Consider the following 27587-nt stretch of genomic DNA (forward strand, 5'->3'; position numbering starts at 1 on the left):
TTTTATTAAAGCAATACTGAAAAATGTAGAAAAAACTTTGATTTTAGGACATTCATTCAGCTTTTTAAACTATCTTGAAACTAACTAGCCAAATTACCAAAGCTACAGTTATTGGTATCCTTGCAGTTGATACTTTAACTCCTTTTTGCCAAGAGGACACTTACTCCTCTATCACACTTCAGAGGGTTGCATCATTCAGAGAGATGCTGTCTTTTCCCTTCTCCCCTGTCATCCAGACGTCTGGCTCATTTGCTTTCCTCTCTTCTGTTCAGCTCAGAAGTTTTCTATACTTTTTAGGATCAATTGCCAATGGAAGATGGTTAATTTTTGTAAGTGTTGAGATTTTTCTGTTTATTTGGCCATCTTTGATCACTGGCATTTTGGAAAACTGGATGTTTTTCAAAATTTCCTGGATGCTGAAAGAGTGATGAACCCACGTTCACTGGAACTTTAGGAGAGAAATAAGACACAACATCAAAATACACCTGGTGTATTTGTTGCTGAAGAGGTCAGTCTTGGCCTCTTTAAAACACATGATTCTCAGTAGAGTGTAGCAGACTCCACATGCTAATGTTTGTGATGGTTAGATAAGAAAAAAACATATTTCTGGCTTACTTTCTAACTATATGAATTGTACATAGTATAATGTTAAGAGTGATGAAACCACACTCACAGTTAATAGCGTCCAATAAGGACAAAGGTATGAAGACTTGGTGGTTGGTAATTATTATCTTGACTGGAAGTTAAAGTAAGTGGCTGTTTTCTTCCAGATATTACAAAATTTCATGTAAAATCTTGTCATGTTCTCTAGTCTTTCCCATTTGTGTGGCCAGTGTAAAAGTCATATTTATACTTAAAAAACACATAGTCATGGATTATTAAATAAAACTTTGTGGACACAAAATATTAACTTGGAATGTATGAATTTTAAAAATACTTAAGGTAAATTTATTTCTAAAGAATTATTAAGGGTGCCAATAAGTTTGGCAATTACCTTTTTTACATGTTTTTTGCTTGTTGATTTTTTTTTTTTTTGCCCAGTCTGCATGAATATACTCAATTTCAAGGTTGATTTGAATGTTTTCAATGAGATTACATATTTATCAGGGCTCTCTAAAAATATAGAGGTTGCTGTAACACTATTTGTTTTCATTACAATATTCTAACACAAATATTCGTTTGATTTAAGGCAAACACCACACATTTTTAATTTTTGCCCAGTCAAAATTATGCAAACTCCTAAAGCCTTTCCATCTCCTTCTTAAGCTAAGGTCAGAGGTCATCTCCTAAAGACGAGCCCTGCCCAATCAGAGGCAAGCTAGTAGGTCCTCTGCTCTGCTTTCCCAGGGCCTTGCGGTATTCATAACATGCTAATGACCTTAACCCTATTGATTGTGGCCGAACAGCCGGACCTTCTGCCATGTGGACCCAGGCCGTTCCCTCGGCCGAGGTCTAGCCACCTGATTCAGGACAATTTTATGGCTTTGTCACCTTTTAAAATTTCTGTGTCAATAATCACACAATCTAGTTGTGAGGTAAAGCAAAAGCAACTACCAACTGTTTTCTGAGTCAAAAACAGAATAAAACAACATACAGCTGTGGAAAAATGAAGACCTCCCTGCACTGAACCTTGTTGAAAACCAAATATTGATTTCTGAACTCTTCCTGAGTTAAAACATTAATATTGTTGTTTCTAAAGGAACATGAACTTCTTTTCTTTGCATTATTTGAGGTCTGGAAGCACTGCATCTTTTTCCTTATTTTGACCATTTCTCATTTATTGCAAATAAATACAAAATTTTTGCTCGTAATTCTGGAAACATGTTGTTAGTAGTTCATAAAATAAAAGAACAATGTCATTTCACTCAGGCATATAGCTATAAAAATAATTAAAATAATTAAATCTCAGAAACTGATAATTACAAGTGGTATTTAAATTTTTTTCAGACCTGTATGTGCATGTGTTTTTAGAAAAATTAAGCATTTGCTTTTTTGATAATGAGGCATCCATATGTTAGTTTGCAGGTTAACACACATGCATTGAAAATAAACTAATTGCAATATATTTTTTTTATTATTATTTTTGTCAAAGTATTTGACAAAATCATTTCAAAATCTTAACCACCGACTAAGCACATTAAGAAATGCTATCACCCTGACAACCAGTTTTGGAGCCTTAAATTATAACTATAAGGCTTAGGATGATTAAATCAATACCCCGCTCTAATCAATATATAATTAAACTCTGCTCTTCTCATTTGATTGCATATTGAATCTTGGAGGTACAGGCCTGGAGCTACAATCTGTTCAAATAATTTAGGGACATTTTTGACAACAGAAGTGTGGTATATGTAATCTGAGGTCTGGGAGTGAGGACTTTATTTACCTGTAGCAGTGTGCTGGTGTTTTGCTGATGTAGCATGGCTGAGCTCCCAGCTGGTTCCCATTGTAATGCTGCTGAATGAGGCCTCTGAAAGAGGAGGGTCATTGTCAAAAGGCACGGTCGCTGGATCAATATCTGAATTCATTAAGCAGCTGACCTGCAGCTATCAATATTTCTTCATAATTACCAGGTTGTGCAGCATCGGCGAGCAGATGCGATGCAGACCTTTTTACGTGCTGGTAGCTGATAATTCACTTTGCTTACTGAAATTAGATGTGCAAAAAAATCTGCAAGATAGAGATCCCAATCTAACCAAGCTATGTGCTGCGTGACTCAAAATCAGATATTTATATGAGCAGCTTTATTGGTAATATCTGTAACACACTACATGTCTGCTTACTATAGAAGGCATTTCAGATTTATGTTCAAAAATCCAATCCATTCCAGTTCAGTTTGGCCAATGGCTGCATGGTACAACATGACATGTACTTGAGTTATCAAAACTGATTAGGACGGATACAAATTATTTGGAAAAATTGGAGAACTGGATCTAATAAAGCAAAAAGTTAAATTTTCCTTTCTTTATGCACCTAAAGTAAGTATGCTCCTATGGCATAAACTCAACATTTAGGTCAAACGACAACAAAAAATGCTTGATCTTCTGTATGATTCTATACAGCTTGTTAGTTTTTGTTTTCAGGTACCCACTACTAAAAATAATCACCTAAAAGAAGCCTGGGTAACTGCAGGTAGTGATTAAATCAAGTTGGAAAAACACCCCTGAAAGTTGGATGTCTTCTTTTTTTTTTCAAAATCTAATATGGCTGCCACATGTTTACATCAGACACATGTTTTTGTAGAAATTAACAGTTTATTTGTGTTTCTGTCAGTTTGTATCTCATTAAGTCGCTCAAAAATAGTAGGACTGTACATTTATGTTGGTGAGCTTGTTGCTGCAGTCTTTGAAACCGTAGCCAGCCTGGTTATTCAGCTGAAAAACTAGCAAAGACGTCATTTCCATGTCCAAGTTCTGACTTTGGAGGTCAGTGTAACACATATTTATTGTAAGACCATGCTCCCATTGGTCACTTTAGATTTAGCACACAGAAAAAAAAAATCTGTGTGCATGAACAAGCTCTCTTTTTAACTAATTATGCTAATTATGCTAATATTTAAACAGTCCATAGTAAAATCTTCACTTGATTTCACTGCTAAATACAATTCAAGTACCAGCAATGGTACCTGTGCCCCCAGTTTGAGAACCGTACTGTTAGCACGTATAGTAGTTAATATGCTACTTCGCCAGCTTCTCTAAGGGAGGTTGCACAACATTGAGTATGATTTATTGAAGTCAAAATTCTCAAAAATGCAAATAAATTGTTTAACATTGACTAATTTATACGTTATTAGAGTTTCAGACCAGGCTGAAGGAAACCTTTTTGCTTTTTCACTTAAACATCTAGCTTTTTTTCCAACATTTCTAAATTTTACATTTGGAAATGTCAATGAGTAATTATTGATATAGTACCCTTCATCTGGTCACACAGTACCAATGGATAATGTTTAAAAACAAGTCAAAGCCTCAAATATTGTTTTAAAATAGCAGTAATATTTGTAAGCTTTTAAAGATCCTCTGAAGTGATGTTTGCTTGTTTTTACTAACAAATATATAATGATATTGAAAGTCTGTTGTAATATGACCAACAAAAAGCTCGCTGACGGAAAAAAGTATCAAGTCCTTGAAACTGTTTCCATATCAGCATTGCACACTAGAGACTACAATTTTGCATTTCTTTTTTTGCTCATGTTTGATGGAAGGAATTTGTCTTAACTAGCAGTTTAAATCTTGTAAGAGATTCTAGATAGATAGATAGATAGATAGATAGATAGATAGATGTGGAATCCCTCTTGGCTCTGTTTTGAATCTTCTGCGCATGTGCGAGAGGGCGGGGCCATCCTCCGGTTCTCCCCCGTCAGAGCCGTCCGTGCTCCGCCGTTGGTAGAAGGAACAGAGTGGAGCACCGGAACGCACGCGGGGGACCGACGGCTCTCCGAGGGGAGAAAATGACCCAAATATCTGGATAGATGGCGAAGTTCAAGATGAAGTCCAGCCGGCGGTGGCTGATATTTGTTTTGTTTCTTCCTTTATCGGGTAAGTTGTGTCTTTTTATTGTATCTTTAACGCTGTTTTACAGCTAACTGTGCGGATATTGTTTGAAGTTTAATTGGTTTTGTTTGCTTCCTTTATTGACGTAACCGTATGTCATATTTCAATAAAGATGGGAAATTATTCTGACTAAAATAAATGTGGAAGCTTTGATTTGATTGAAATTTAACAATTAAAGTTTTATTATTCTGGGAAAATTCACTTTTAGCTTATTTATGATAATATATTATTATTGTGAATTGTAGCATTAGTGTCAATTTCTATGTAAATAAATGTATAAAACAAACAATATGCAAATATTAATTATATACGGTATTCTCTAAAGCTACTACATAGTAATTATGCCTTCACATGAACTAATTTAATCAAAATCTCTGAATGGTGTTGTTTTGATGCCTTTATTCTCCTCGTAGCTTTTATTTATTTATTTATTTTTTACTAATGTTCCCATTATCTTGTCCTTAGGTGTTTTATGCTTTAGTGAGCTGTCCTTCATCACTGAGCCCAGTGATGTTACAGTACTACCAAAGGATTCTGCTGTGTTGGACTGCCAGGCTCATGGACAGCCCCCAGTCACAATCAAGTGGCTCAAAAATGGAGTTAAGTTGTCAGAAAGTGAACACTTAAGGTTTCTGCCTAATGGCTCCTTGTCCATACCAAAGATAAAGCATACCAAGGAGGATTCAGATGAAGGATTCTACCAGTGCCTCTCCCAAAACAAATATGGAGCTATCCTAAGCCAAAGATCACGTCTGACTATCGCAAGTGAGTATTAAAAGTAAAAAAAAAAAAACATTTTGTGGTTGTTTGCACTCATTTTTGCTGATGTTTAACCATCAGGGTTGAAGTGCATGGATTATAAACTTGAAGGTGGGAGCAGATATACCCCTTTTTTTGCATTTTGTAGCAAAACCTTTAAAACTAAGACTTCCCTCTTGTTACCTTATTTATAGGAGCATTTAAGAGATTGTTAAATATAGAAGGGGAGTCCATCCAAAAGCTCATAAATGCTCTATAAATAGACAGCCTATAGCTTGTGTCCTCTCACTGTTTTTTTCTGAAGAAGAGCACTACTTATCCTGTGTTTGAGTGAAATATATAAATATCAGTAAAAAGTACAAAACTATTTCAATCTTAGAGTTTAAATCTGTGTGGGATTGTTTCAGGCTATGGTTCTTTGTAACAGCAGAATGGCCTACAACACTGAGGAATTTGTGAATGGACATTTGCCTTTCAGCTTTTGTTTGGAGTGCCCCTGACTGGTCCACAAGAAAAGACTAGATTTCGGGGGGTTTGTTTGTCCACATATCAGTGGACAAGACAGCTGCGCCTATTCAATGAGCCTGGTCTACCGTGCACACTTTTCAAGAGTGTAAGGGAGACGATATCCCATGGCTGCTGTCATGGAGACTAGATTCTGTGAACTGATTTTGACTCTGCCACATTTTAGAAAAATGCCTTAATGCTCTATATTCTAAAAACTGTTTTCATTAGTTTTGGGAAAAAAGCTGAAGAACATTGATATGCATGTATATTATAGAGAAGACAAAATTGGTGTGTATACTTATATATATAGTTTTTATTATTTCTCACAATTTTTTACATAGCAACAAAAACCATTTTGTAGTTTTTGGTATATTGACCAAAAATAATACCAAATTCAAGTTTGAGCCATTCTCATTCAGTGAAAGGGTTAAAGGTTGTCGGTCAGCTGGAGTGGGAGAGTGGAGGATGGGACTACTCTGCGCTCCCCTTCTGTCCAGAGGTCCCAGGGGTCGGGGGTCAGCGCTGGAAAGGCTCTGTGATGTCACAGGCCTGCTGTGGCTGGGGAGCCCCCCTCTGTTGTTCCTCCCACCTTTCAGTCTTTTTCACCGGATCAGGCCCTCTGTTGCCCTGTCAAGGTCGGTGCTTTTGTTAAAGGAAGGCCAGTTTGTCATGGGAACGAAGGGGCCTGACTCTCCACAATAAGATAAGAAGTTTAGGCTTTTTTAAACACTTTTTGCATCCATGTAGAGTTGTCCTCCACATTTATGATGTTAGATCAGCATAATATTGTTGGATATGTACAAAAACAGCAGCTAAATGCATTGAATGTATGATTTACCACTACCTCATCATAAGCTGTAAAATGTTATGTCCACATAAAATAATATTAATAACACTCAAATCAGGACCAATTTCTGGGCCAATCATAACCATCTTCCAACTGGCACCAGTTTGAGGTAAAATTGAGTGGATTGGGGGTTGAGGTGAACTTTGACCTTTTCAGGGAAGCATTTGTACTGCTCAACCTAGACATTGATTTGTTCTCTTCAACAGAAGTGACCAAATTAGCAGTTAGGACCCACCCATCACCTGCATCACCAGTCCCAGTTGGTCAGCTACATATCATTTTTAATTTTCTACTACTTACGGTGGACTTTATAATGTTTACCAATCATTCAAGTTTTGATTAGGAAGAATCCCAGGCTTTTTATGTCTCGGTTTCTTCTGCTCTCGTATGTTAATAAGAAAAAAATGTTGTACAAATATGGAAGAAATACTGTCAAATCCATCACTACAAGGCTCAAATCTTAGGTTTTAGTTCCACTCATGAGCAGGATTAACATTTATTTTGTCTAATATTAAATCCTAAATCAAAGCAGTGCTTTGTAGTTTTGCTATCTGAAAGCTTGGGGCTTAAATGTGAAGTTTCAGTGGGAAAACAAGAGTATTGATCTTCTATAACATGATATTGACTTTCTCTCTTTGAGTGAAGGGGGAGGGGAGGAACTTATCACCTTAATGAATGAAGGTCATTGATCATATTGTATTGAGCTGGCCCACTAAAATGTAGATTGGGGGTTGCTTTACTCTAGTGACTGCTGAGGGACTTTTTTGGACGTGCATTAACAAAATATGACTTTCAAACTGTTCTACTGTTGTTCACCTATGTTTTCTTTCAAATGTTTTAAGGTTGAATTATAACTTAAATTAAATAAATAATTTTTTTAATCTTATTTAATGCAGAAACCATAATAGTATTGGGCAATTATCAAATTATTTATTGTTTTATTGGAAAAGAATAATAATACTGACAATTGCAAACTCCAAAAACTGATGTAAGATTTACTGGGTTTGTTACTTTCATTATTTGAACCATTTTGCCAATTTTTGTTCCAACAGATCATCAAAAAAGGCTGTATTTTTTTCCAAAATATGATTGAAAGCAATTAAGATGTAATGTTTAGCACCAATGAGACTAAATATTTTAGTGAAAACCTTTTTTGAAAATGTTTGAGCAACATTTGAGCTGTATGACAAGTAAGATTTACAGCAAACAACTGATTAACGTTTACTCAGTTTACAATACATTTTAGATTTTAAGTTCTTTCTTTGTTTTTCATTTAAATTCTAGATATATCTCAGTAAAAACTACAGATTATCCTGATTAAGTTCATGTCATCCAGACTCTACAGGTCTCAGATAGGATCTGAAATATTAACATGGCAGTAAAGTAAGAAAATAAAAATAAAAAGAGCATTTTCTCTCTATAAAGAGTGTTCCCCGCCAAGCAAAAATGTAATTGCAAAAGGAAAAGGGAGTGTTACCTTCCATCTATGTAGTCTGTAAACATGGTTGAAAAGATGAAAGGTGGAAAACTATCCATACGTATAAGAAATTCAATATTGCTTAATGTAGCTGCTTGCAATGCTTTTTAAGCAAAGCGGATTGATTAGTTTTTATCTATAATGATGCATCATTCACTGTCATTCTTCAATTGATCCATTGATTGGCCAGCTAGTCACAATGGGGAAACTGTTCCTCATCTGCACAAAAGCAGGTGGTGTCCTAAAGAGATCAATTTCTCTCATAAGATCAGAACATCCATCAAATTCAAGCCATGGCTTGCACAAACAAAGTATTGCACATTTTGAAAATTAGAGTGAGTGTGGGATTTTTTTTATTATTGTTATTCGATGGTGAAACATCTCTTTGTTGTTTTCACAGGTATCACAGAGTTTGAGTCGCATCCTGTGTCCTTGGTGGTATCTGAAGGGTCTGTGGCACGATTCTCCTGCGCCGTCACTTCCAGTCCTCCTGCCACCATTACCTGGGAGTTTAACCAAAGCACACTGCCTCTCCAGACAGACAGGTTTGTGCATTTTCACTGCAACATTCTCCTCTATTTTCTCTAGTTTGACCCTCATTTTACTTTCTCGCCTTCCCAGACTTACGGTTTTGCTGAATGGAGTTCTTCAGATTCACAACGTTCGACTGGAAGATGCTGGAAAGTACCGATGTGTTGCTACTAACATCGGCAGCCGTTTAAAAAGTAGAGAAGCCACACTCACAGTGCACAAAGGTAAAGTAATTGCATTAACAGAACTTCCAGATTGAGGACAGGTAATTTAATGTTAACATTTCTACTTCTTAATGAAGATGGAGGCCGTAAACCACACCAGAGGCCCCGAATCATTGCTGGACCTCAAAACGTAACAGTGTCCCTTCACCACACCGTGGTACTGGAGTGTGTGGCCACAGGCAACCCCTCACCCATCATCTCCTGGAGCCGAGCCGACAGTAAACCCATAGATGTTTACAATGCCAAAGTATTGGGAAATGGGAATTTGGTTATCACTGACGTTAACGCGAAGCACAGTGGAGTCTACCTCTGCAGGGCCACCACACCTGGAACACGCAACCACACGACTGCTGCAGCCAACCTCACAGTTCTAGGTATCATTATCTCTTTGGTTGTTGAGGCACATTGCTCCTCAGTCCACAGTTTTTGTCTATTTGTAGAACTCAGATGTGGGTAGAGTACTAAAAATTATACTCTACTTAAAGTGTAGCGCCACTTCAACATAAAAATACAAAGTATGGTAGCCATCCAAGAAATGACTACAGAGTGAAAAAGTATTTGGTTAAAAGGCTACTCAAGTACTCAGTAACTGATGAAGACATCAATCATTTAATATTTAAAAATTAGATGGCCAAAATATACAATTAGCTATAATAATTTAGGTATTTTAAAGAAAATAATTTACAAAAATAACATAATTACTGCAAAAAAAGCAAACAAACATTTTTCCAAATCAATTTCTTTTAATGTAAAACTTTAATAAAATCTCTTGGTGTGTATGTGTCTGATGAATTGTTGGCTAAAACAAGTTTGTTCCTCATTCAGTGAAGTTACTCACAGTAGGTACAGCATTCAGAAATTTAACTAAAGTAAGAATAATGATGCATCATAATTGTTCAAGTAAAAGTAAAATGTACAGCATAGTAAAAATACTCTTAGAAATATTTTCTTTTTTTCAAAAAGAGCTACTCAAGTAAATCCAACTTGTTATTACTCAACTGTAGTACTGCATAAGCCATGATATAATGGAACATGTTAACCTATTTCTAGTGAATTCACATAAAATCTGTCTCACAAGCAGAGTTTTATTGGATAGATGGTAAGAATTAGACTGTTTCCATTAGTTTTCTGATGTACATCTGTTTCAGTGCCACCAACCATCGTTGAGAGACCTGAGAGTCAGACTCGTCCACGAGCCGGCACTGCCCGCTTCATGTGCCAGGCAGAGGGAGTTCCCCCACCACGCATCTGCTGGCTGAAGAACGGGGAAGAGGTTCACCTAAATGGGAGAATAAAGATGTACAACAGGTATGTTGCACTGAGATGGTCAGATGCTTTCACCCAGGGGTGTCCTAACTTTTTGCAACATGGGCCACAATCCCAAAGTTAAAAATATGCACAGGCCATATTGTTTTTCTGACTTGAAACAGTTTTTTTATAAGCTCATCAACAAAATTAAACATGCAATATTTTAATGAAACAACTTTTTTTTGTCATAAGATAAGGTGGACAGTTTCATAACTTTTTGGTTTATTTGATTGACAAAATATTTTAGTCTATTCCCAGCAACAAAAAAACAAAAAAAGTATCTTTTTTTAAAGTAAAAAGTTGCTGGATGTTTATAGCTACTTACGATGAAATAAAAATGATAAGAAAACATGGCTTTCTTTGTGCCTAACACTTTCCATTAGAGAAGAATTAAATTTGTGATGAATTAAATTATTGTGCTAAAAAATTATAAAAAGTTCCCACTGGAGGGTCAAATTTGTAGTATTCTTGAGCTGCAGTCGGGGGGCCAAACAAAGATAAATACACAATTTTTTTCTGATTTTTCTCGTGGTTTTTTTTATTCACAGTAAACTGGTGATCACCCAGATTATCCCTGAAGATGACGCCATCTATCAGTGCATGGCAGAGAACGAACAGGGTTCTGTGCTGTCCTTGGCTCGCCTTATTGTCGTCATGTCTGAGGACAGGCCCAGTGCACCGAGGAACATCCATGCTGAAACCATTTCAAGCTCTGCCATCTTACTGGCCTGGGACAGACCGCTGTACAATGCAGACAAAGTCATAGCCTACTCCATCCACTACATGAAGGCCGAAGGTGAGACTGAGATAAAGATGGTAGTCCTGGACTGTGACGGACGAAAGTGTGAAAAGTTGCAAGATCACATTCAGTGAAAGCTGTAGTGAAATTGACCACCCCTATGTGTTACTAGTTGTGTTGGTGGAGGACCATCTGTTTGGGCTGCACAGGGCAAAGGTCAAGGAGGACTCAGAATGGCAACTTCACTTAAATAACAACAGGCTTAGTTGATGTATTGTCCACTCCCGCAGCTCATTCTGAGCTCCCCTAAATGGACAGTGTTGCCTCTAAACATCTCATACTTTTTTGCTAACTACAAATGTAGAAAGATATTTCATGGGCTGAAACGATCGTGATTAATCGGTTATTGAATTTAGTAATTGATACACTGTTAACCAGAGAATGCAGACTCAAAACAGGCCATTTGCTGAAAGAACAACATATTTAGAGGAGCAATTAAGCCAAAACTGTGCAAAAATGTATACATTTTGCACTGGAGATGAAAGGAACCTTGTCTGTAAATATGTTTTACACAGAACTCCTCAAGTGGTATAGTTTTAGCTACACCTGGTTCAAATTCTGTAAAAAACACAAAATCTCCTATTAATCACCTTTTGCTATCCAATTATTAATCGGTTAATGCAAAGATTTATCAATTAATCTACAAATGATAAAGCGCGCAGAAAAGGAACGATATGTTGTTGCAATTTAGACAATAAAATGTTTATTTACTTATTTATAAAGGGAAGTGAATTATTTATTTGCATCTTTTAATGTATTTTGAATATTGTTTAAAAAAGGCTTAATGCAGAACGTGCCATTTTTATCCAGTAAATTGATTAATCGTTTGAATAATCGATAGAATAATCAATTACTACAATAATCTTTAGTTGCAGGCCTAGATGTTTCACACACCACTCTATATTTATTACACAGCAACTCTATAAAGACAAGCATGCAAATTGTTTAAAAGGTTTTAGCAGTTTATCAAGTATTTCTGAGGATCTCCATTGGAAATTTTGTCTTTTTTAAAAGCTGTAAGTCATAACTTCGGTCTGTTTGCTAACATACTGTATTGTAATTTATCATATTTCAGGTCTGAACAACGAAGAGTATCAAGTTGTCATTGGCAACGACACAACCAGCTACATCATCGATGACCTTGAACCCGCTCGAAACTACAGCTTTTACGTCGTGGCTTACATGCCGATGGGAGCAAGTCGTATGTCCGACCAAGTCTGTCAGCATACACTGGAAGACGGTAAGCGCGTTCTGAGATTTTTATCAACAAATCGCTGCAGCTGTTGAGCTGCACGCCTGTGATGATTGAATCTGAAGCTTTACAAACTGATGTCCATCATGTTTGCAGTACCTCTGCGTACTCCGGAGCTCACGCTGACCAGCCACAGTTCAACTGACATCCAGGTGAGCTGGCAGCCTCTGCCTGCCAAGATCAGCCGTGGGCGAGTGTTGGCCTACAGACTCTCCTATCGCACGGCTGTGGACGACACCGTCATAAATGTGGAGCTACCACAGAACGGCACCGAATACCTGCTGGAGGGCCTGCAGCCTGACACTATTTACCTGCTCCGTATTGCTGCAGCCACACGTGTGGGTTGGTGTGAGCCCTCAGCGTGGACCTCACATCGTACACCGAAGATCTCAAGCAGCAAAGGTAATCCTGCCAAAAGACAGACTAAAATATTAAATTGGTTCACCTTTTATGGCTTTATATAACATCTTTGCTTATATTCCTAATCAAGAAAGTATTCAAATTTGAATTCTTGAACTCAAAGGGAGATATCTTATACAAAGCTTGCTTTATTTTTCCTTTGTGATGTTTCTGCTTCTTTGGTCTTGGAAAACCAGGAGGTTCACCAGACGTCCTGCCTGGAGTTTGGCATATGATTAGTTTGCTCTTGTAGCATTGTCCCATACTCTTTGTGTTGGTTCCCCACGAACCTTTGGCCCCCGTGCTGTCAGGGATGTTAGAGTGGCCTCTGTCACGGATCATAAAGAGAGCTGCCTTAGGCCTCTATGAGAGGGAAAGAATTACCCATTTTAATGACCTGCTGGGATGGGGTAGGTTTTTGTCCTCCAAAGTAAAATTTTATCCGAAAAAGTTAATATTCGCTAGTCTTTGTATTTTGGTAAAGTGCAGTACCACAGAAATTATTTCAACCGTACTTTTGCTCGCTCCCAGTCTTGTAGATTATTCAAATTTTGGTTTTTGAATATTTTTTTTCACCAATTAACTTCTTAGTTCATTGGGGAATAGTTCACTTCATCCAGAGCCACCACCTTGTTTGGCAAGCGTGTTTTACAGCTTCTGTTTCTTTGGACTTTGAGTGACTTTGAATTGGACTTTCAAGTCCAAATGACAATAAAGTCGTAATAATACAAGACTAATCAGAATAAAGTTGTGATATTAGGAGAATGAAGTAGTAATTTTATGATAAATCCAACATGTAAAAATAACAAACAAATTAAATGAGAAATGTTGAGCATCTTGTGAAATTATACTTTTGATATCAGTTTTACAAATAAGGAAATACGTCAAATTTTAACACGTCAGCATCAAATTGTTATCAGTAGCAGGACTTTGAAACGACTGAGTCTATGTTGATAACTCTAGAAGTTTTTTTTCTTATAATGCAACATTTTCTTGTAATTTCAAAATGTTCTGGTAGAATTGTGTCTTTATCCTGCTAATTGTATGGATATATTTTGGTAATTGAAAAAAAAATTGTCCCAATGCTCTGTCATCCAGCTCACAGAAGGGATGATTGAAATAAAATCCACTTTTTGAATATATTTTCTGCCAGTTGTAATTCTTTCTTACAAAAGAAAGCGAGAGATGAAAAAAAATCAGATTTTATTTTTATACCACATCGTCCAGCTCTACCTTGTTGTTTTTGATTCTTTTAGCTTTTTTTCCTTGAGCTTTGTTATAATCTATAGCTGATCTCGTGTTTCCTCTGTCTGTCCCCTCTCAGTGCCTCCAGCCCCTGTTTTGCAGCTTGAGGCACTTAACTGCACCTCCATTAGAGCACGTTGGCACACCTCCCCAGATCCTGTGGCGGTTCTGGGTTTCCGGCTGTGTTACCACGAGGAAGGTCAGCCGGAGCAGCCTAGCATCCTCCTGCAGGCTCAGACTTACATCCACACCATTGGAGGTCTTGGTGAGTAGTGACATAGGCTGGATTTACCTACTTTTTGTGACTCTCTGTCAATTAAACGGAGAGTGAGCGATGCGTACTCACTTAGATGGATCTTTTTTGCACGACCTAATTTGATTCAGTGGGCAGTTGGATGCTGCATTTGCATTCTGGGCCTCTGTCCTGATCAATATGGGCTGACCTCTCTTGTCTAACCGGTAGACGTCCCCCAGTTTTGCCTTAGTGTTGTGTGAAATCAGGCTCGCAGGGTTAGAGGTCAGTAACCAGATGTCCCTCCCACAACCAATTCCCATCCCCAGGTTTGCTTAATTATGCACAGCCATTGTGTTCTGTCCTGGGACAGATCTGCTCTGTTAGGACTGGTGCCACCACCTTCCTTCAGCTGGACGCGAACAAAGACCCCTGGGATGGACCGAGCCACTGACCTCTAGCCATGAGACAGCAGACTTGGCTTTAGCTCCCTGCCCCCACTGGTCATCTGTGCTGTTCATGTAAATAATCAGCAGCTTCTCCATATGCAACATCAACCAGAACTAGACTAAGAGAAAAAATAAGACACAAACTGCAATTTGGTTTCCTTAAATCTGAATATATCAGGGTGTCTGTGCATTCATAAGAAGTCTTAAAAGCAAAAATCAAGGTTTTGAAATGCCTTAAATTCGTTTAAAAAGTGAGTTGGGCTTATTAATCGCAGGTCTTAAATTTAGACTTGGCAGGACTACTTAATCCCACAAAAAAACAAGTTCATATTCATTTATAAACAACAATTCTAATGTTTTAACTCAGAAAGAGTTCAGAAATCAATATTTGGTTTCTGGAGAAAATGAAGAGCCCACTGCACTGAACCCCACTGAAAACCTCCTGGCTATTCCACCAAATATTGATTTCTGAACTCTTTCTGAGTTAAAACATTAGTATTGTTGTTTATAAATGAATATGAACTTGTTTTGTTGTTGTTGTTGTTGTGTTTTTTTTGCATTGAGGTCTGAAAGCACTGCATCTTTTTCCTTATTTTGACCATTTCTCATTTTCTGCATAAATACTAAATACTAAATTTCAGATACATGTTGTCAATAGTTTATAGAATAAAAGAACAATGTTCATTTTACTCAAACATATAGCTATAAAAAGTACAATCAGAGAAACAGATCATTTTGGTTTCTTAATTTTGCTGGATGTTTTTTTTCAGTGAACTTTTCTGTCAGGCAGACGTTTGATTCACACTCAGACATCTTCTTCGAATTCTGACTCAAGATGGTTAAGACTAATAAACATTTGCTAACTATCTAGCTAGATAACGTTTTTTGCATCTGTCATGAGTTTGTGTAAATTTATTTCCTTTTGGCTGGATGATGTTTGTACATTTCTATGGAGATACAGAACTAAAATCCCATTCATAAGGGTCTGAGAAAGGTCTTAAATTTGAGTTGGTGAAACCCGCAGAATCCCTTTATAGGCACTGCTCAGTTCTCACCACCCCAGTAGATTTTCATTAAATTTAGAAAGTATTAGATACTTTTTTGCCAGTAATCACCCATCTAATAGTCTTTTGTTTCATATTTAATAAATCTCCTTGTATACTTCCTCTATGCTGTTGCATCACGTTTACTGCTGTAATACAAGGCCAGTGGCAGAGGGGGGAGAGAATGGGAAAGAAGGGAACAAAAGGGGCCCACCTATCCCACAACCTTACGTCCAGATTCCTTCTGTTCCGTGTTGGCCTGGCTCGGTGACCCCAATAAAACCCCCCTGAAGTCCCATGGGCCCAGGATCCCAGCAGCTGAACACTGCCATGGCCCAGCCCTCAAACAGGCCTGAACACTCTGCTGTCATTGGTCAATACCTTCGGGCTGACCTTTCACACTAGAGGCATAAAACAAACCCAGCACTCTTTAAAGCATCCCGATTTAAGGTCTGGGCTGATGGTAGTTTTTCAAGTTGAAACACGTTTTTCAAGCCTGTTATGTATACTTCCTTTACTGTTGTGGACCCCATGTCTTCATCTATTGCTGTTCCTGTGACATTTTATGATTTTTTTTGCACGTTTCTAGGCATGTGACTGTCATTGGTGGAGTTTTTGGCTCTCTGGTCTTTCTCGTGCTCGTCTCAAAGAACAGCACATGACAAATGAGAGTTTGGGCTAACAAAGGAGGCCATGTATCGTCCATACACGGCCACTTAATGACCGGCTAAATCGCGTGGCCTCTCGCTTTTTCAGCTTAATTTTCTTGTGTCCATCTTCTTTATAATGCTCCGCTGCTTGTTAGTAATTTGATGGGCTTTTACCTTTTTTTGCACAAAAGTTTCATTGTTGTTGTCTTGGAAACGCTGGGCTTTTATCTAGACAGACTTAGCTATTTTTTTGTTTGTATTTCAGATCCAAGGAGAAAATACCATGTCAAAATTCTGTCTATCAGCAAAGTTGGAGATGGTTATCAGACAGACCGAACAATTAGCACTCCAGGATGTGTTTGTAAGTAAAACCATTTAGATAACAACTCTCTCTGAATCTTCTAATCATCTTTTTTGTTTAATTAAATGCGGTTTCTGTTTGAATCATTCAGCGGCCAGAGACCAGTCGTCAGCAGCTCCTCCCCCTCCACATCAAGTCACCGTCTTGACCAGCAATTCATCCATGATGTCCCTTCGGTGGAGTCGGCCTGCTTTTTCCTCCGGAAAGGCTGTTAGCTACACAGTCCGCTGTACGCCTGTGGGCACACATAATGTCTCTGCTATCCGCTACATACAAACGTAAGACTTTCCTGGCAGAAAAAATTAGGGCTGCAACAAACGATTATTTCAGTTATCAATTAATCTTATCGATTAATTGATTAGTCGCATAAAGAAATTGGAACAGTCTACAGATTTTTCATTTAAGCCTTTTTATTGACTATTAGGAATTTATGAAAAGATGCAAGTAAACAAATAATTAACTTCCTTTTTTAAAAATGTATACATACAGTATTTTATTACTTAAAATGGAATAACATATTCCAGCATTTTTGTGTGTACACTTAATTATTTGTAGCAAAGTACACGTCAGTCTGTTTATTATTTTTGGTTTAACCGATTAATAAATGGGCAGCAAAAGGTGCTTAATACCAGATTTTTTTAAACAGAATTTAAAGCTAAAATGACACTTAAGAAATTTTGGGTAGAACATATTTACAGACAAAAGTTTTTTTTCTTTTTCTTAAATGCAAAATGTATTTAATTTTTGCACAGTTTTGGCCTAATTACTGCTTTGAATATGTTGCTCTTTCAGCAAATGTCATTTTATTTTAGTTTGCATACTCTCATTCACAATTAATTGATTACTAAGTAATTTTGTTGCGATTAATCTGATTAACCGTTTCAGCCGTAGAAGAAATACATCTCATATTTCCTTAAAATGTAATTAATAATGTGCTAGAGATGATCGCCTGCCCATTGTTTTTCTTCACAGTACCAAGCAGAGTGTTATGGTTCAGGATCTGATTCCAAACACTCGATATGAGTTTGTCGTGCGTCTCCATGTGGATCAGATGTCGAGTTCCTGGAGCTCTGTTGTTTACCACCAGACTCTGCCGGCAGGTAATTAATTAAACACACAAACGTAGCATCATTTCACAATAATCCTGTCGTGAGGAGCTGTTATTAAACTTCTCAGTAATGATGGGTTATAAGAACCTTTAATGCTCTTTGTACAGCACCTAGCCGCCCTCCCGCTGGAGTCCGAGTAACTCTGATTGAGGATGACACCGCTCTGGTGTCCTGGAGGGAGCCCACTGAGCCAAATTTGGTGGTTACACACTACACCATTTTATACGCTTCACAGCAAGCTTGGATGGCTGGACACTGGGAAAGAATACAGAGAGAGGGTGAGTTGGCTTTTATAGCAGGTTATACACTAAATAATGGCAAAACAACACCTTTATCATGTGTAATTAGTAGTAGATAGATAATGGAAAAGATGCAGCATAAGATCATTTCGATTAATTGATTAATCAGATAACTGCCACATTCTGCAGATTTTTTATTCAACTGCTTAAGCTCATTTTATACAATATGAGAAATACATAAAAAACACAAATAATTAAATTCCTTTAAATAAGAAAATAAACATTTGATTACCCAAAATGTAATAACACAACATTTTATTAGTGTATGCTTGATCATTTGTGGCAAAGGATGCATTTTCAGCTAAAAGAAAATACTTTTACCATCGACATGTGAAAAGCTCAGCCCATTCTGCAGTGCAAGACTGATCTGTTGATTATTTTTTAGATTAACTAATAAATCTTATGCATGCGTCACATAAGATTTTCTTTTACAGAATTTGAACCCAGTGAATCTGAAATTATACTATTTGAGTAGTTTTTTAATCTTAATATAAAAATATATGTATTTCTTGTGCAGATTTGTCTTAATTGCTGCTTTGAGTATGTTGCTATTTCATCAATTGGCCTTTTTCTGACATTGTATACTCCAGTTAATGATTATCCCATTACTAAATTGCTTGATGTTTATTCCAATAACCAATTATTCTGATTAACTGTTTCTGCCCTGCTTGGAAGCTTGAAGTTTATGGCATCGTGAACTGTTTGAGTTACTGCAGCATTTTAAACAGAAATTTGGTGAATTGTAGCAGTAAACTGGGTCGTTCCAAAACACGTGGCCTAATAAACACAAAAATGGTTCAACAGACATTAAGTCCTTTTGGCTAAAAGGTGGTTGTCAATCCTACTTGTTTTGCTTCATTTTTATGTAGTTTATTATCACTTATGATATTCATTTATGAACTTCTCAATCGGTTTTGATTACAGGAACTCATACGATGGCCTTATTAGAGAAGCTTGAGCCTGGGAATGTCTACCTGGTGAAGATTTGTGCCTCCAACAAAGTAGGCGATGGTCCGTTCTCCAGTGTTGTGGAACTGACGCCGAAGCATGGACACCTTCACCGCAGCAAGAATCCCAGGCACTCCGACGGTTTTTCAGACACAACAGGTCAGGATCAGAGGCAGAGCACATTTATTTACAATGATTCCTTTAACACAATTTAATGTTCCACCTGAAACACCGTATATGTCACCTTCCAGTGTTTTCTGATGGACTCTACCACATCGACCAGAGGTCTGTGACGGGGATAATGGTCGGTGTGAGCATCGCCTTAACCTGTATCGCCATGTGTGCCTTAATCCTGATCAGCAAGGGCAGACCAAGGTAATTCATTTTATTTAAAAATGCTAAAAATAAACCCACACTCCTTTTGGAAGACATGATTCATGCGTGTATTTTTATCATGACACGATTTTTAGAAAATCAGCCAGTCCCAAGGTGATTGCTGTGAGAGCTGCTGAAGCTCCACATCCTGGCATGCCACTTCCTGGTAATCATCGCTGGGAGAATGTTGAGGCCTTTCTACCTGCGATCAGTAATCAAATCATAGATCCTAAGGTAAAGATTACAGAACAAAGTGGACTTCTGAACACTTTTCACTCCTTTTAGTCAAGCATAAAAACAGTTTTTTCCCTTTTTTTCAGGATGGATCTGATGTTGTCGTAAATAACTGCAGTTCAGCTGGCAGCAAGATTCAAAGCAAGAAGTGGCTGATTTTCAAGAAGGAGATGAGAAATCCACCTGTAAATGATGTAAGTCCAAACATGATTCCAACATTTTTTCCGATTAGAGGTGGGTGATATGGACTTCAAGTTTTATTGCAATTTTCTGAGGTAGTATTTTGATAATGATAAAAAGTGACAACAATAACTTTTTGTTTGTTCTTTTTTAGGTAACTGTCTGGTTGTGTGTTTGTAATTCACTTCTTCAGAATAGAAAATAATATTTTACAAAAGATTGAAAGGCTATAAGGCAGAATTTTTAAAAAGCCACTGTGCAGGAGAGGTGAATAAAAAATCAAATACAACACAAATTTATAAGATGCAATCAAAATCACATCCCATTTCAAATTAAAATAATTTTAAAATGTTTTTTAATAAAATGACTGTCACTAGTGTTTTGAAGCGTTGATGGTAAGTTATTCCAAAGTGAGGGCCCTCTATTCTTCAGTGTGCTTTGCTTCATTGCTGCTCTGTATAATGGGAAATAAAAGTCGTGACTTGAGTAAGTGTGAATCGGACACCAGTCACATAAAAAAGCGTGATTCTTATCATTTAAAATTTATTGGCACTCTCAGTGAACGAACAAATTGGAAAGAATTGTAAATAGGAGTACACCGATTTATCGGCCGGTCGATTTATCGGCCAGTCGATTTATCGGCCGGTCGATTTATCGGCACCGATTTCCTTAATTTTGACACTTACACGTGAAGCCGATCTTTTCTCCTGATCTTATCTACCTCAGCAAAGATCTAAAAATCTACTTCTGTCCTCTTTTGCTCTGCTGTGAAAGAGGTTTGACCGACAGACCGGCTCATCAGGTTGTCTGCACGTTTGCAGTTACTAATAGTCGTCCCAGTTTTGTCGACTCAGAGACTTTCTTGCTATATTTGTTGACAATTCAGACAAAAGATAAATAGGTGTCGGCCAAAATCGTTTTTCAGAGATTGGTAATCGGCGATCAGCTACAAAATTGCAATTGGTGCATCCTTAATTGTAAAACTAACAATCAATACGGACAGTTTTGGGGGGTTTAAAACATCATTATTTGGAATTTAACAGGACAACAATAAATCAAAAAGTCTTATTGGGATAAGAAACTTTTCACAATAAATGCCCACCCTTACTTTCAATTATTTCTTACGCTTGACTGTCTCTCATTAGGCTGAGACAAGAGCCTGTTTGTATGAAACTGGCAAAACCGTCCTGAGGTACGACGACCGGCTCGGCTCGGCTCCTCTGCCCGCTTCATCTCGGGAGATGATCTACGGACCGCTTCACCCGGAGAGCTCTCAAAGCAGCGAGGGCAGCCAGGAAACCGGCGACTCCGGACACTACTCCAATGAGGAAAGCAATGAAGAACCGAGCAACTCGTCAGCTTGCCAAAGTTCCAGAACAACACGTGTGGAGTCAGATCACAGCGCTGCCGGTCCAAATCTTAAGCAGTCTGTCAAACTGGAACCAGAGGGAATGCCGTCCCGTCACTCAGCTCCTAAAGCTTCCTGGTTTAAGGCTCGTCCCCAAGCCGCCTGCTCCTGACCCCTTCAGGCCTGTTTCCACCCTCCACCAGCCAAAGCTACCCCACTTCTACCTCATTCGCTTCCTGAGAAGAGAGACCCTTGAGTATTTCATGATAGCGAGGGGAAATCAGGAACCAGCTGCTGAAACGAAAGAAATGTGGATTCGCTTTGAACATACCTCAGGATTTTGTATGAATGTTGTTAAAACATTTCTTTTCCTCTTTTTTTTTTTACACAACTTTCTACCTGTTTGCGTGTTTGGTATTGTCTGTCCTAACCAAAGCTCACCCATGATGAATGTTTGAAAAGAATGTCAGAATTTACTGTGATACATTTTATTATATTTATTAGAGATGCACCAGTTGTAAAGATTCACTTATTGGAAAAAGATTGGATTTTTGATTTCATCCAATTCTTTCTTGGTGCATCTCTAATATTTACTCATCTACTATGATGGAGGATCTATTGGAGCCGTTTTGGATTAATAATCTACCTCAGTTTACTCTTAAGAATATACATTACTACCTCCTTTTACCACATGTTCTGCAGTATTACGTCAGACTCAGGGGACAAAGTGACAAAAAGCTTAATTTCCATGTCAACTTTGGTTTATTTCACTTTCTGCCTACATGGTTGAAAGTAATTTAGTTTCACTTCATTTTCTTTGTCGAAAACATGAAAAGTGCATTACATTTTGCCAAACAATTTTTAGCTTTATCAAACGGTTTTGTTTGGCCGTTTCGGTGCACTGAACTCAAAGCTTTAACATGGCCTTAATATAGAAAGGGCTTTACATGCTATAGATGGTTAGATCCAAAGACAGAAGAAGAAAAGAAAAACTGCACCCAAAGAGCTTCATTAGAAAGTATAAGGCAACCAAAAATATAGATGATGTCCTTTTGGGATGTGTTTGCCAAAATATTGTTCTCACCGGAGATGTTCCCTTCGATGGTGCTGGTTTCTCTGAGTGATTGTTAATAGTGCTTTATTCTGGTGAAAGCTTTAGCACAAGCCTTGTGCTCCGTTTGCCTTCTAGACCATTGCTAAATGCAGAGGTGATGCCGATGCTATTATCCAAAGAGTTGTTCTGCTTCCTCAGATGGGTGCAGCTTGTTTTATACAGTTTTATACCTTGGCAAGACCTGGTGAAAAGTACACACACAAGACCAAAGATCCAGTGTGTCCTGCCACTGATGGATGGATTTAATTATTCTAAACTGGGAGAATCATTCATCAGCATTCATTAACTCTGTTGTAAGGTTGAAGACTTTGCTTCTGTCCTTTTATATTTCCTGTCCAGGTGTGACAGTAAAAAAATTCTGACTATCATAAAGGAAACCCTCTGTGTGAAGAGCAACATAATCAGATTTTTATATCTTTTTAATACAAATAATCCTAACCAAAGGATCTTACAGTCTGTTAATTTAGTGAATTTCGTTGGTTTTCATTTACATTGTACAAAGGAGTTGTATTCAAAGATGATATGATTTCCGCTGAGTTTGGATTCTAGAAAGGCATTTTGTTTTCTCAGTTATTTTTCTATTCTTGGGATGCCAGAAAGTGTTTTGGTGTCTTTTTAACCACCTTGAATTTTAACCTGAATGATTCTTAGGTTCCTTTGGGACAATTCAGATTTAGATTGTATTTCTTTAGCACAATGTTGTGAACCAAAAACATTTATTGTGACACTTTTCCAAAAATGTCTTCTTTCGGTTTTAGTTAAAGTAGTGTGATGGCTGCTATAAAATTGCTAAAACTGAAAGCTAATGATGAAGCCCAACAGGTTTTGAATTTAGACATAGAATGTAGATTTAACTGTTATTTAATTTTTCTGATGGTTTTCTTTTGAGTAACAGAAAGCATCTCCTAAACCAAAGTGAGCAACAAAATATATTATTTTATGGTGTTGAACTGTTGCAACTAGCTTTTTTGATACTCAGACTGATAAAGATTAGATAATAAAATTGTTCTTGGAAAAATATGTCATTTGTCTTTTTTTGTTTCGGCGTGAAAGTAAATTTGAGAAGTATAATTACATTTGATTTATAATCTCATTAAGAAGTTCTTAGATATTTTTGAAAAATTGCTAGCTGCTACTACCGACTTAGCTATCTTGCAGAAAATGACTAAAACTCCAGATGACATTTGCACAACATTTTATTGTTTTTTTAGTTAATAAGTATGATGATATTAATGGGAAAATTCACACAATTTGCAGATCTTAAGAAATATTTAATGCTTGTAGCAATAGCAATAAAGCAATAGCAATTACCACTATTTTAAGATCCCCAATTTTACCCTCTGTCTATAAAGTAAGTGTAATTTTTCAATAATAATTCAGCAGAATGAAACCAAACTATTTTATTTTATTTATTTATTTTTTTCCACGTTTTGTTTCTTTAATATAGTTGACTAAAACAAAGAACATCTATACTAGACAAGGAAACCAGTCAACAAACACAATAAATATAAAAAATATTACATTAATACACTTGAAATTGTATTTATTCAAAGGTTTTTTGGGCCAAATAAAATGTAAACAATTTTCCAATCCTTTTAATGATTTCAGAATTTAAAATATATTTGCAATACTGTGTTTTGTGTTCTCAAATTGGGAATAAGATTTGTAGTTAAATATTTTTATTCTGAATATTCCCTAAAAAATTAACTTCAAAAACTATTTAATCTGAACTTTTACTTATGATTACTGAAATTAAATCAACCTTCAAAGCAGCAAAAAAAATTACTTTTTTTCCTTTTGTAGTTTTTAGAAACACATATTATATTCACAATAAAACTCCAAGAAAGTCAGAAGTTGACGCTTCCAAAGGTCCAACCAGCAGGGGGCAGCAGCGTTTTAATAGAGGCAGTGGCTGCTGTCATTCTGGAACAAGAGGAAAAAGGAAGCGACGGTTCCGTCTTGTTTTGTTTAGCTGTTGCATGCAGCTAATCTCGGTGCCGAAATGCGCATCGAAAAGTGTTATTTCTGTTCGGGACCAGTGTATCCTGGACATGGAGTCATGTTTGTACGGAACGACTGTAAGGTAGGGTTCAGTTTATCTGTCCGAAAAGTTAAGTTAATTTAGGAAACGTAAATGTTTAAGAGTTGGTGGGGCAGTTTGGATGATAACGTGCCTAAGTCGCTCACGTGGAAACCAAATCAGCGGAAAAGGAAAACGATGTATATAAATTTGATCCGCTGTACTTAAGACAACGACCAGATGAATTTTAAATAATTTTTAAAAGCGGTGTCTAGTTTGTAAGTGATTAATACTTAACAGAATTCAATACTGTCTCGGCTTGAGTTTTGGGCCTCTTTATTTTATTATGACAATGTAAGTGCGCCCTCTAGTGTTGGGAGCAAAAACAAGGACCAGGAGCAGAAATGTAAAAGTAACAACTCGATGCTTTATTTTTATACAATCTGTCGATGTTGACTTTAAAATTGGTGTGTACTTTGTCAAAATGTCACACAGATTAATAACACTTTGTGATATTTTATAATATTATTATGTACATGTTGGTAATATGTTTACTAACACTTTTTGGCATATCTTTGTGTTAAATTAAAATAATAATGAATGACTTCAATTGTACCAACACTTACAGCGGTAGCAATTATGTACCTTAATAACGGCAATCTTTAAAAAAGGGAAAGCAAGGAATGCAATGCACAGTGGATCATTTAAATGACACATTTTTATGTAAAACATGAAATAATAAATTTTTTAAATACATATATTCAGACTAAAAATGCAGTATATTGAGATGCAGTCATCACATGAATGCATCCATAATCACAATATTTGGTTTGCCTTAGCATTTGAGTTGCATGTAAATATTTATTTCAGTATATATTTCAGCTGCCATCCAATAAAACTATACTTTTATATAATATATTTGGCCTTTTTGATAAACTTTCACTGTCCTACATGCCCACAATTGACAAATAATAACAATGAAGATGCGAAAGAAGTTGAGTGGAGTGGAAATTACAATGTGGGTTAATTGTAATCTGCATTGCTATCTTAGTTTGTAATAACATCTAATTGTGACATATTACCCTTTATAATTTGACTAAAAAACAATAAAATCTTTGATGAAAAATGCAAAAAACATGTAAGTTTTTAAAATCTCTTTGTTGGGACAATCATAGTTGGGATTAATTTGTCTTGACATAATGAAGCATCCCAATTACATTCAGGCCTGCAGTTTAATTATCGTCTCTCTGTCTTATTTAAAAATCAGATGTTCAGATTCTGCAAATCAAAATGCCACAAGAACTTCAAGAAGAAGCGTAACCCAAGAAAGACAAGATGGACCAAAGCTTTCAGAAAGGCTGCTGGAAAAGAGTTGACTGTGGTAAGATGTTCTATTGAGTTTTGATTATTTATTTATAAAGAAAAATATCTAGTAGTCCTGTTTCTTACCATGAAATATTTTGTTTTTCGTCTTTAAGGACAATTCTTTGGAGTTTGAGAAACGCAGAAATATTCCAGTGAAATATAACCGGCAACTTTGGGACAAGACAGGTAATGTTTTTGCTTTTTTTAAAAATTAAAAAAAACAAAACATTTTTTTGTTATGAGACTGGAACAGTTATATTTTAATATTTTATTACTTTCTTAGTTGAGGCAATGAAGAAGGTGGAGGAAATAAAAGTGAAACGACAGGCAAGATTTATCATGAACAGGTGAGAGGTTGATTTCTTTTTCATGTTACAGCTGCTATCTTTTGTGCTCATAAATGTTCACTTAAAGATATTTTTTGCTTCTTTGCTGCAGATTAAAGAAGGGCAAACAGCTGGAGAAAGAAGAGGCCATCAGCGAAGTCAAGAAAAATATTCACCTCATCAAAGCTCCACATGCAGGTAAAGCTGTAGTTTCTGTAATTTTCATTAAAGTGATGTTTTTTTTATTTATTTTTGAATATTTTTTAAATGTGACATACATGATGAAACATGCGCAGCATTGTTAGGAGAAAGAAGGCTTTGTATTCTTGCATTAAGGGAAATTTACCTGTGTTCTAACATTCTCACTGTTTTTACAGGCAAAGCCAAACAGCTGGAAGACAAAATGGTGCAGAGGTTACAAGAAGATGTGGAAATGGGGGATGAAGATGATTAACTTAAAACTCACTCGTTGTTTTGTTTCTTTGCTTAAACGTGGCTCCTTCATTTTATTTGAAGTTTATGTTTCCAGAAATAACAGCAGACACAGTTATAATGGACATGAGTTGTTGTTGTTTTTAAATAAAATGAATCCATAGCTGCCTGTCAATTTCTTCTGTTTAAAAATATCTTACATCAATGTTAAAAGTTTATCAATAATTAATAATTTGGTGAATTTATCCAATCATCCTTTTTACTGTGATCATTTTGAAAGCTTTAGAAACCAAATAATTTCAGTTTAAGTTAATTTGCTGCCAAACACTCCTTAAACCTTTGTGTTTTGATGAAGAACATTTAGAGGAAAGTAAGTTTATCTGCTATTTCCTTTTCTGTGCAGGAAAATAGTTAAACACAATCAGATCATAGAAAAACCGGAAACACTTGTTCCACAGAATAAAAACAAAATATTGAATGATTCCCGGTCCCGACGACCTTTACCGCATGTCTTCCCCCTCTCCTCACCCTTCTTCCTGTCTGCCTACTGTCGAAAAAATACGAGCCACTAGCGCCGCAAGAACTCTTCGGAGAAAAAAATTGAAAAAAAAAAACCAAAATATTGAATAACAGGGTTTTATTATGGGGAAGTTATTAATTGTTTGACCAAACATGAGAAAGACATATAAATAAAATAAAATTTTTTACTTGTGTTTATATCATTCATAATATGAAATTGTATCGTTATAAGTTGACAGAAATTTCGATTTTTTCCAATTTGCTCCGCTTTGGGATACATATAAAAAATACCATACGGAATAGACATTAAATAGAAAACGGAGCGAACATATTTGTAATGAAAGTACAGAAAATAACGTTATATATCATGTTTAAACATGCAGCCGTAAGTTGACCCACATTGCGGTGAATGCCGCTTCCGTTTCAGAGGTCTCAAACTCCTGTCCTCGAGGGCCGCACACCTACAGTTTTTAGATGTGCCACAGGTACAAAACTGGAATTAAATTAATGACCTCCTCTTTGTGTAGATCAGTTCTCCGAGCCTTGCTAATGACCTAATTATTCCATTCAGGTGTGGTGCAGCAGAGGCACATCTAAAAGTTGCAGGACTGCGGCTCTTTTGGACTGGAGTTTAGATCACACCGCTCACGTTATGCTGTCGCCAAGTGGGCGGAGTTTGAAGACT

General features: G+C 36.7%; 2 protein-coding genes across 2 annotated transcripts; both read left to right on the forward strand.

Annotated features, from left to right (window-relative positions):
* The first annotated feature begins 4401 nt into the window (after positions 1–4401).
* Positions 4402–23213, forward strand: LOC114151566 (protogenin B-like). The gene is made up of 19 exons (XM_028028866.1): positions 4402–4535; positions 5016–5315; positions 8541–8685; positions 8762–8895; positions 8973–9269; positions 10044–10203; positions 10752–10999; positions 12078–12242; positions 12351–12656; positions 13978–14163; positions 16538–16633; positions 16725–16911; positions 17606–17733; positions 17850–18020; positions 18966–19148; positions 19241–19364; positions 19460–19598; positions 19685–19792; positions 20924–23213. The coding sequence occupies exons 1-19, from the start codon at positions 4469–4471 to the stop codon at positions 21296–21298; spliced, it is 3519 nt and encodes a 1172-aa protein (XP_027884667.1). The 5' UTR covers positions 4402–4468; the 3' UTR covers positions 21299–23213.
* A 933-nt stretch (positions 23214–24146) lies between these two features.
* Positions 24147–26558, forward strand: rsl24d1 (ribosomal L24 domain containing 1). The gene is made up of 6 exons (XM_028045343.1): positions 24147–24323; positions 25528–25641; positions 25739–25811; positions 25909–25972; positions 26064–26149; positions 26329–26558. Exons 1-6 carry the CDS (start codon positions 24243–24245, stop codon positions 26403–26405), a joined length of 495 nt encoding a protein of 164 aa, XP_027901144.1. The 5' UTR covers positions 24147–24242; the 3' UTR covers positions 26406–26558.
* The last annotated feature ends 1029 nt before the right edge of the window (positions 26559–27587 follow it).

This window comes from Xiphophorus couchianus, chromosome 2 (assembly GCF_001444195.1).
Source record: "Xiphophorus couchianus chromosome 2, X_couchianus-1.0, whole genome shotgun sequence".
Classification (NCBI taxonomy): Eukaryota; Metazoa; Chordata; class Actinopteri; order Cyprinodontiformes; family Poeciliidae; genus Xiphophorus; species Xiphophorus couchianus.

Excerpts from the sequence above, each read along its gene's own strand:
- LOC114151566 (XM_028028866.1), top strand. The coding sequence starts at position 4,469 with ATGGCGAAGTTCAAGATGAAGTCCAGCCGGCGGTGGCTGATATTTGTT. Across the intron at positions 11,000-12,077 it reads CCACTACATGAAGGCCGAAG|GTCTGAACAACGAAGAGTAT; the intron begins GTGAGACTGAGA and ends ATCATATTTCAG. Across the intron at positions 16,634-16,724 it reads TAGCACTCCAGGATGTGTTT|CGGCCAGAGACCAGTCGTCA; the intron begins GTAAGTAAAACC and ends TGAATCATTCAG.
- rsl24d1 (XM_028045343.1), top strand. The coding sequence starts at position 24,243 with ATGCGCATCGAAAAGTGTTATTTCTGTTCGGGACCAGTGTATCCTGGA. Across the intron at positions 25,973-26,063 it reads GCAAGATTTATCATGAACAG|ATTAAAGAAGGGCAAACAGC; the intron begins GTGAGAGGTTGA and ends TCTTTGCTGCAG. Across the intron at positions 26,150-26,328 it reads CATCAAAGCTCCACATGCAG|GCAAAGCCAAACAGCTGGAA; the intron begins GTAAAGCTGTAG and ends CTGTTTTTACAG.